Source organism: Rhagoletis pomonella, unplaced genomic scaffold, assembly GCF_013731165.1.
Source record: "Rhagoletis pomonella isolate Grant_MI unplaced genomic scaffold, Rhpom_1.0 Rhpom_scaffold_00007, whole genome shotgun sequence".
In the NCBI taxonomy this organism is placed as follows: domain Eukaryota; kingdom Metazoa; phylum Arthropoda; class Insecta; order Diptera; family Tephritidae; genus Rhagoletis; species Rhagoletis pomonella.
Genome location: NW_023458561.1, coordinates 68,826,448 through 68,837,053, shown reverse-complemented (window position 1 = coordinate 68,837,053; position 10,606 = coordinate 68,826,448). Strand labels below are relative to the sequence as shown.

Here is a 10,606-nt window from a genome sequence, read left to right as displayed (position 1 = left end):
TTTTTTTCCTACGTCTGCTACTTTATGAAATTCCTCCTAAATGAAAGAATGAGTTTGCTCCAGATTTATATTGTGTTTGCATTTACTTTTATTATTTCTGGTTTTATGGCGGACAGCGATACTTTTTCCATTCGTCTTATTCTTTCACTTTTCAGTAGACAGAAGTTGTTTAACTAATATCTAAAAATAGCAGCATACTTTTGTTGTCATTGGAAATCTCAGTTACGTCAGAAAGCTCTGTGAGTTATGCTGCTTCGACGAAAGAGACTCAATGAAAATTTAGAGGTTTACTTAATACTAGGAAAGCAAAATTCAATATTCATCGCGGATTTTCAGCAAATTTTTCGATTATTTCCTCCTGAATCATCTGCGGTTTTCGGTAACGAGTTTTCATATGGACGCTCTTGAGGCATAGTCCAGAAAGCCTTTCTTCTCCTGTTGTGCTTATGAGTCAGGGTTTTGCTCTAAGAAGTGTACCAAACGATTGCTCCACGGTCGCTGTTGTGCATGGAAAAACGCTCAAAATGGAAATACACCTTTTTATCGCTGGGAGAAATTCGTTTTTTTTTCTTTAAATAGATCTACAACTTCAGTTCATATCTTCTTAGGACAAGTTCTTTTTCTCTTTTTTCCATAAATTGTACCAAAGAATGAGTTCACTGTTTTGTGGATATTAAGAGCATAATTACAAATTCGACTACGCATAAAATTTTTAATTTCTTGTTTATTGATTTCGAAAATTTCTTCTAGTGAAAAATAATTAGACTAATTTTCGTTTAACCCATTTTTACTGGAATATTGCTTTGGTGACTTCAAATCCTCCTCAAATTAGGATAGAAATGTCAGCTGCTCAGCCGCGCTAAATATTTATTGAAATCCTTGTCACTCAGCAGGGAAAGACGTTTTATTTTTAAGGGGTTTTGACACTTTCTTCGAGATTTTTACCGGGTTTATTTTTATTCAGTATGAATTTCTTCGGGATTTTTCAGGATTTCTTCAAGAATTTGCGAGGTCTTTTCGATTATCTTTGAGAACTTTCAATAGTTTAAAAAAAAAAAATGTTTTTGCTTTTTATTGTAGAATACATACTCCGGACCAAGGCGAATTCATATAAGGTGATATCAATTCAACAAATACAACAATTACTTGTATTTTGTTTTGCAAATGAGCGGGCCATTATCAAATTTCAGCTATTCTTCCCCGAATGAAAAGGGCGACAGAAAATGCAAACACTCTCACGTTTTCACTCACTCACTAGCAAAATACAAAATTTTGACAATCAGAAACCACTCACAGCTGATGAAACAACATTACCTTATATAAATTTATTAAAAAATATATGCAAGAATTTACATTGAATTTTTAGTACGTGTTTTTTGTTTTTTTGTTTTTGTCGAAACTAACACAAAACAATGTACGCTTACTTGCAACTTTACATCAGTACTAACACACATACCTATTTATACATTTATACATCGATTTTCTCCAATTTTTACTGCGTCGACACAAAGTCATTGTAATTTCTTAATGCTTTTCTTGCTACGATAAACTATTATATGTATAAATTGTATTGCGCAAACAAAATCGAAAAAGTAAACTTAAAGAATAATAAAGTAAAATAAAATAAATGTATTGCGGAAATATTGTAAAAGCGTAGGAAAATATCATGAAGAAATCATAAAAATACAACACAAAGTCAGTGTAGGAAGGAAATATTTACAAATATATTTAAGTGCAAATGCAAGTACCGATTCTTAAAAATTTGAAGATAAATGTTTACTCACACGAGTACCCCCTTCAGTAATAAAAACACTGGCTTTCTTACTTACTACTAAGTCAAGGTGTTTCAACATTATTAAAAACAATATTATCTAACAAAAATAATACCAACGCCTTAGATATGTTAGTATGTATCTAGATATACATAGATATGCTAGTATGTTCTCTATTATCGTAATCGTAAATTTGATAAGGTAAGTAGGTAAAAACATATCTCGAATGACAATTTCGTGTAAAAAAACCGTTACGCAAATAGAAATATTTATACATTAAAGCATACCCAATAGGAAATATATGGAGTTGTTTCAAAACATATATGTATTTAAGAGGCAATTGCTAATTATGTGTTAGTTATTTTTACAGAGTTTTATTAAGTATTGCTTGAGTATTTTGTTTCAAATACCGTACTTATGCCTCCGATTTAGTGAAAGTTAAGAAATTTACGGAAATTAGGGCTTTAAGTGAGCTACATATTCATAAAAGTAACTCCCGCGTGTAAACTTAAAAAATGTCGTTGTTTTAATTTAAGGCTGGTACTTATCATTTTCCACGAAGTTCAATAGAAAGTGTTATTTACAAATTTTATTAAAAATTTTAATTAAAACCACCACTTAAATATAAGTTCCTGGTATACATATAAATAATATTTGTCTCACGAACGATACATTTCCAAAGTTGCTTGTGGCGATTAACCCATTAAAGAAAGTGTTTCTTTTTCAACTGTAATCAATTATTTAAATGTCGTGGAATATTCAGGTGGAGGTATTTATCATTTATTTGGTACTTTCCTATTTTATTACCAAAAAATTTACTTTGAAATGCGTATGCTAAAGACTATTAGTAAAAAAAAAGTGTAAGTACCGCTCCGTCAGGTCTTGAAATTAGACGAATGTTTAGAGACTTTTATGTAGTTTTCGAATATATAATTTGACTTTGGCAAATATATGTAATTTTTGATTTTCTTAGTTTTTGATTTTCAGCTTTTTGCATAATTTCGCGAAACGATTTTTTCGAATAACGAAAGAATCTTACCAAACATTAGGGAAAAAGCGAGTATTTACACCTAAGTCATTTTATAGTATTACCTTTGTGGAAAGCAGGAAACAAAAATTCACCAAAATTCCAACACATTTAATGACGGGCCCACATTTTTTGTGAGTTCTGGACGTTATAGTGATCCAATCTTTCCCGTATTTTATATATCTAGGTTTTTCTAATAAAATAAAGCCTACAAACTAAATTTCAACGAATTCGGATGACATTTAATGTTTCCGCCCACAAGAGTAGAGGGCGTGGCAATTATTCCATCTTTACAAAATTTCATGATTCTCTATTTCTAAGTAAAACTAGAGCACATGTCAAGTTTCTGTGAAATCGGTGCAGGTGTACTATTATATCCAGCCGCCTCCATAAAGTCGAAACACTGTGCGACGTGTTTCTCTCGCTCGTTGTTCGAAATGTTGCTAGCGCCGAAACATCAATAAAGGAATTTCCTGCAGGGTACCGACTTAATCATGTTTGTTTGAATGTGCGCTCACACCAACAATAAGGTAAACATGCCTTTAATTGTTGGCCAACTACGAACATAATAGCTTTGTTTCTTAACAGATAATTAGGACTAATTTCTGCTGGAAAGCGTTTCTTAACACAAAAAACTAGCAGAAACTAACAAGTCTCTTTCGTTCTTACGCTCTTCTTTTATTGGCTCTCCTGCTAATTTCTGCTGGTAAAATTTTTACTAACAGAAACTAGAGCTGTCAAAATGGATCAACAAAAATACGCGCCAAACATTTTCAATAATCAAATACATCGATCAGCTGATTACTTGCTAGTTTTGCGTTTCATTACTTTTTCGTTGTTTCGCTCTCTGTGAGCGTAATTCTTTAAATTTTCTCATTCTTCTTCTTCCCGATAATTTTCTGCTGGAAAAGAAAGGAAACAAAGCGAATATTTAAAAAACACTACGACAACAAATTTTGTTTGCAGTGCTTTGAAGATGGGCACCGTGATACAGCCGTGTTGTAAGTAGTTAATCAGCACACATTTACTACGCTTTATTTATTTTATATTAGGCAACCAAAATGGTTGATAAGATCCGTGGTTGATTGAAATTTTGACTGAAGGAAGATTTTCTAGCGATACGCTTTTTTTGAGTATACTACTACCATGGTTAAAATTAACACTGTTAAGGCTTAGTGTAAAATATTTAATTTAAATAGATGCATAAAAATATAGTTTAATATATTGTACTCGATCTATTATTGAAGTGCTTCATTCATTTAGTTAGCAGATTATTGGACGAAATTGGCAGCGGAATCTAGGCTATCTTGGATGGATTCAAATGTCCAAGTTCGAAATTGCTAAAAATCATGGCCAATTTTTTAACTACGAAAAATGTGTGTCTAGTTTTTAGCATTATCAAAAATTATGACAAAAATTGTAGTCGTGTTTTAAAATTACGCAAAATATATGTATAATTTTCAATTAAAAAAAAAAAAAAAATTGCGTAGTTTTTAACTAACCATTCTATTTTGTTGACCAAGTTTTAAATAATTAAAGGTTTATATGCAATTTGTAAATTTCAAAAATGTATTTCCAATTTTTTAAGCACCAAAATTTGTTTCACAACAAATTAGGGTTTGGTTTTAAAATATGAAAATTTCTTTCTATTTGTTTTATTTGGCAAATATGTTCTGTGTTTCAAAAATTAAACTAGTTTTTGAAGGACGAAATATGTACATATGTATGTATATATGCCCACTTTGAAAATATTGGAATTCAAGTTCAGTTTTTTAATTACAAGAAATGTATGTCTAATTTTAAATGACCAACAATTTTGTATACAACTTTTAAATCACCAATATTTTATGTCTAGTTTTAAAATAACCAAAAACTTTTGTCCGGCTTTTAACTAACTATTAAATATCAACAACTTTTATATATTATCTGTATAAAAATGTATACTCAGTTTTTAAAATGCCAAAAATTTTACGAACATACAGCTTTTAAATTACCAAATTGTTATGTCTAGTTTCAAAATAGCCAACAAGTTTTTTCATGCCTTTAACTGACTAATAAATTATTATTTTAAATATATAAAGTTGATATCCAGTTTTTAAATTTCCAAAAATGTACATACAGTATCGGTCATATCTATAGCACACCATTTCAAAGTGATATTGTGTGCAACTTATGTTTATTTATTTATTTTTGAGAATTTTCAATTAAAATACAGTTCTTTCTCTAACAAACCCCGTATAAACCCAAGTTTAACAATTTGTAGAAAACTTCAAAAAAGTGCAACAAATTTTCACCTAAATTTCAAACTTTTTTCTCGGAAGTGTTTGAATTTTTCTGAATACACAGTTTTATAGCCCAATCAATTATAGTCTGACAATGTGCAAGTTTCAAGTGACTGAAAGTTACCGGTGATTTTTTAGAATTTTTTTCGCCAAAGGTGTTGCGGTTTTCTTCCATATACAAATAAATTGAGTTTATTCATTATATGGAAGCCAATGCGACAAAAAAAATTCTAAAAAATTAACGGTAATTCGTAGCCACTTGAAATTTTCACATTATCAGACTAAAATTGCAGTGGCTAAAAAACTGTACTCAAAAAAATTCTAACACTTCCGAGAAAAAAGTTTGAAACTTAGGTGAAAATTTGTTGCCATTTTTTGAAGTTTTCTACAAATTGTTAAACTTGGGTTTATGTGGGGTTTGTTAGAGAAAGAACTGTATTTTAATTGAAAATTCTTAAAAATAAATAAATAAGCATAAGTGGCACACTATATCACTTTGAAATGGCGTGCTATAGATATGACCGATACTGTATGCCCAATTTTGAAAGTGGGTACCAAAAATTATGTCCAGTTTTTGATTTACCAAAAGTCCAAGTCTAAAAATATCTAATATGTGAAAATGTTTGTATATCTCATTTTTAAATTACCAAAAATGTATGTGAAGTTTTTAATTAAAAAAAAAATTTGTGGCAAGTTTTCAATAAAAAAAAAAAATTAGGCACAGGCTTTAAAAGACAAAAAATATATGTCCACTTTTTAGGTTACTAAAAATTATGTCCAAAATTTATGAGACATTGACAAAAGAAGTAGACCATTCTTCATGGAAGAGAGAACACGAAAAGCTAGCTATGTAACAGTTACTGTTTCAAAACTCGCTATATTAATTTTTTATATATAAAATTTGCAAAAACAACCATACTGCGATTTTGTTTTTTTTAATGTTATTAGCCTCTTAATTATCCAAATTTTCAGATAAGAAAAAAAAAATATACAACTTGGATTTTATTTGTTGTTGTAGACGTTTTTTTTTTTTAAATTTATGGCACATATCGCTGTTTGCAAGTGGACTAGTCATACGAAGTGCTGCTAGTTAACGAGCTGGCTAAGGCCTTTTTAGCCGGCAGTGCCTTGACTTAGTCAGTCGTCGAAGAAAGCTTCAGCAAAACGGTTCGGCCGTGCAGCAAACTTAACTGGTTTTTGATTTATTTTTCAATTTCTTTATTTTTTTTTTTTGATTTCGTGGACATTTTAATAAAACACTGTTAAGAATTTTTGCACGAGTCGAGCGTTCGGCGCGAAAATTTAGTCTAATATCGAAAATAAAAAATAAAAAATAAAATACGCAGCTATTTTCAAATTTTTTCTGCATAATCAGGCACTGGTGAGTGAGCTGGAAATGTTGAGATAAAAAAGTTATGTAAATATATATAAACAATAAAGATAAAAAATATAAATTTAAAGCGATCAAACAGCCAAATAAATAGGCAATGCAAAAAACGTGTCATTAAGTGATAATTTAAAAACAGGCCAACTTCTACACAGCCATACAGACATATGTACATAAATAGGTGCATTCATATAAAATTAAGCCGTCAAAGCCGGTATCGGATTTTTATTTTTTTTTGTTTTTTTGTTTTCAGTGCAATGAATTTCGCGCTACTTCTATCGCAAATAATTCGTACTTTCGTTGCAATTTGTGGTCGCAAAAGAAAATTTTGTGCCTTATATAAACGCTTTGGGATTTTCTTTATTTTTATTTTTGGTTTTTGAGAAAATTATATACAAGTGTTTTTGTCTCGCGAAAATTTTATTTTTATTATTTATTTATTTTTTTTTATATGCGCATATTTTGGTATTTCATTCATTCAAAAGCAACCACCTTCCCCTCTTTCAGCGAAATGGCGATGCCAACATCTGGCCACCTGTTGCTGCTGCTTGGCCTCTGCTGCACTTTGGTGCAAGCCAGCTACCCACTTAAGATACTGGGTCTATTTCCGCACCCTGCCATTAGTCATTTTAACTTCTTTCATCCAATTATGCGTGGCCTAGCTGAGAAAGGACATGACGTTACGGTGATAAGTCATTTTCCGGATAAAAGCCCACCGGTGGGCTATAGAGATTTGCCGCTGACGAATCATGCAACTTTGACGAATAGTGTGGATTTGAAGGTAAGTGTTAAAGTGTGTGGTAATTTGCTAAAATGGAGTTTGATTAAGAGATTGAGAAGGGGAAAAGTGCTTGACACTATCCTTAACTGAGTTCAGGACACTTAAGCCAAGTTGCCACATTCTGCTGCCACTTTAGTGAACTCTGATTCTCCATATAGTGGAATCATTTGGGTTGTTCACGCTTGCCTGGTTATCAGATTATCTGATTATGTGGTTAGATTTTGAATTTAATTTACAACAATAACATACACTACATAATAATTTTCAACCAGATAACCGGATAACCAGGCAAGTGTGAACAACCCAATTGTATTGTCTTTACGAGGCGAAAGCTGGGCATCGCAGAATCGGATGACCGAGATAATTCCACTCCGATATCCTGCAAACTGCTACGACAGTCGGGAGGTCCTATTGAAATTCCAGCTCCTAAGTTGGCGCTTAGTTAACTTAAGCGGCTCCTTTTGGCCCTCCTTCAATAAACCACCGGCCAGAACAAAAAGCGCCACTGAACCAACTAAACGCCCATTAGTTTAGGAATTGGCCACAGGGAGGAACTCATACATACATATATTCCTTGTCCGGAGAAATGTTTTTGATGGTGCCCTGACTACAAATTTATTAACCCTGCCGTTACCTAACTTGGAAGTGTTTCTCCTGGTTAGGTAGTTCCAAACCAGTTTCGATCACACTACATATAAGCGATTTTAAACCACTGTTTACCTACCGCTTGATTGTCATAGTACCCATCTTTCTAATGATACTAGACTAAATACTAGTACCTAGCTAGTGGCTACCAACCTCCATTTGAAACAGCTCCGGAAATCCTGCAGTCTAGTCTTGAGGTTTACGGAGAGTTCCTAACAAAAAACACCTCCTACAAGGCTGCCGTTCTGCCTAGCCTAGGTGGATTTGAAAAAGAGTTCGATGTTTGTATTCTTTAAGAATAGAGGATATAACCAACACCAACTTAGCTCTAACGGGCCATTGTCGTATAGGTGAGCAAGTGAAATGGCTCGGAGTATCGTTTCGTAGATGTTTCAGAAATTGCAAGAAAAACTTCTGGGAAGGAGAAAACAGTCAACTTCAACAGAGACTCTAAATGGCTCAGCAAGGGGAAGTGTAATCACACCGGGTTGTAGTACCACAACGGGTCGTTCCCTTTAGGCCTAAGTGTGCCGCAACAGCCACTCATACCTCACATCAGCTGAAAGTCTGTTTTCTTTGTAGTACTTCTATCGAAAAAAGGTAGCGTAACAGATACTTCCAAAACGACCAAATAATAAAAGTTCCCAAGTAAACTGTCTAATGCTTCTGCTCAAGTAACCAGGCCACACATTTATGAACCAACAGAAGATAATTTGTGATCCTTGCGAAGCAGACCTTGCTAGGCTTTAGGCTACGATATGGATACTTTTTAAAAGTGGGTTTCTACTTACAGTCTTTCTGCATTCCTATAATTATCTTTGTTTTTTTTTGAAAGTAAATGCGGTCCTGTGTTTTGGAATTGATTTTTCTGCTCGTTTACGACTTCTCCCAGGAGCTGAGACTTCTACAAAGCATTTTCGCCGAACACGGTTTAGGGCGATGTATCTGACGCGCTCTCAGCTAGTAAAAAGCGAATCTACTCTAGATAATCCAGATAGATTCCAGAAGTGCTCTAGATCTGACAATAAGCTGATAGCTTCTTTACGCAGCACTTGTGCTATCAACCGCCATTGATTTCTCTTGATTTGGAAAGATACAGGCCCTTCTTCATTAAGTTTCCACGATGGTTTGTAAAATACATAAAGAAAACCTAACCCTTACATTTTTACATATCGATTTTTCCAATGTTCCTTTTACTCCTTGCAGGCGTTTGAAAACAGACATTTCTACATTAAATTTGGGATATTCCGTACGCTGTATAACTTGTACAACTGGGGTAAGGATGCCTGCAATCAGACGCTACATTCCGAAGCCTTGGCACAGGTGTTACGACAGCGGCAACATTTCGATATAATCATTATGGAGCAATTCAACAGCGATTGCATGGTGGCGGTGGCACATCAACTCAAGGCGCCATTCATAGCGTTGAGTAGGTGAGTGGGAGTAGTGGAAATAGTGGAAATGTCTTTTTGTAAACAAAAGCTCAAGTTGCATTTTTTAAAACTCACAAAGTGCACTTCCGTTTTGCATTGTTCATACGAAATTAGCTGTGCGATGATGCCTTGGCACTACGAACGCATGGGCGTGCCCATGATACCATCATCTATACCGACAATCTTCATGGGACAATCGGAGTCGATGAGCTTCGTCCAGCGCCTAGCCAACTGGTTCATCTTCCACAGCACGCGTTTGTTTTATGAGTAAGTTTGTATGAAAATACCTAGCACTAGACACTTGCGAAGTAGACAATTTTTGTTTTTTATCAACACTCTTTCTCTTTTTTTTCACACGCCTAACAGTTTCACCATCACTCCCACAACCGATGCCATGGTGCAATACAAATTTGGTCATGACCTACCCTCCGTTGCTGAATTGGCTAAGCAAACTTCAGCCTACTTCGTGAATCAACACTTCTCACTGAGCGGCGTTAAGCCACTGCCACCCTCTGTCGTGGAGCTTGGCGGCATACATATACAAAAGGCTAAGCCGCTGGATGCCGAGCTGCAGAAGTTTATCCACAATGCCGAGCATGGCGTCGTCTTCATTAGTTGGGGTTCGATGATACGCGCCGAAACCTTGCCGCCAGCCAAGCGCGAAGCTATTTTGCGCGCTGTGAAGCGTCTCAAGCAGCGCGTCATTTGGAAATGGGAGAATAGTAGTACATTGGAAGACAAGCCGGACAATTTGTACATAGGTAAATGGCTGCCACAACGCGACATACTCTGTCATCCGAATGTGAAAGTTTTCATGACACATAGCGGCTTAATGGGCAGCTCGGAGGCGGCTTATTGTGGTGTGCCCGTTGTTGCTACACCCATGTATGGCGATCAGTTTTTGAATGCGGCGGCCTTGAAGCAACGCGGCATGGGCCTAGTGCTGCTCTATGAGGATATCACGGAGAATTCAGTGCTCAGATCGGTTAGGGAAGTGCTGAAGAAGCAGTAAGTTAAGTGGCACACAGAATAAGTGGAGAGCACAGAAATAAGTTTTTAAATTCTTTATTTTTTCAGATACATGGACAATGCCAAAGCGGTCTCGTTCTCCTACAAACATCGACCACAAACTGCGTTGCAATCGGCCATCTGGTGGGTGGAATATGTCGCCAAAACAGAGGGCGCTCCCCTCACTAAAGCCGATGCGGTGTTTTTATCACGCTTTGTCTACTACTCAATGGATGTTTATCTATTCGTGGGCATCATTTTATTCATTACG

At 34.7% G+C, this 10,606-nt stretch overlaps 2 protein-coding genes across 2 annotated transcripts in view; one reads left to right on the top strand and one right to left on the bottom strand.

Moving 5' to 3' along the window:
• LOC118743426 overlaps positions 1–10,606 on the bottom strand; it is a gene marked incomplete in the record, with an annotated part of 206,863 nt that overhangs the window by 136,758 nt on the left and 59,499 nt on the right.
• Positions 6,451–10,600, top strand: LOC118743427 (UDP-glycosyltransferase UGT5-like; the record flags this gene model as incomplete). The annotated part of the gene is made up of 6 exons (XM_036476082.1): positions 6,451–6,462; positions 6,976–7,249; positions 9,101–9,327; positions 9,442–9,594; positions 9,694–10,335; positions 10,405–10,600. Coding segments are annotated over exons 2-6 (1,488 nt in total), but the record flags the coding sequence as incomplete, so codon positions are not given.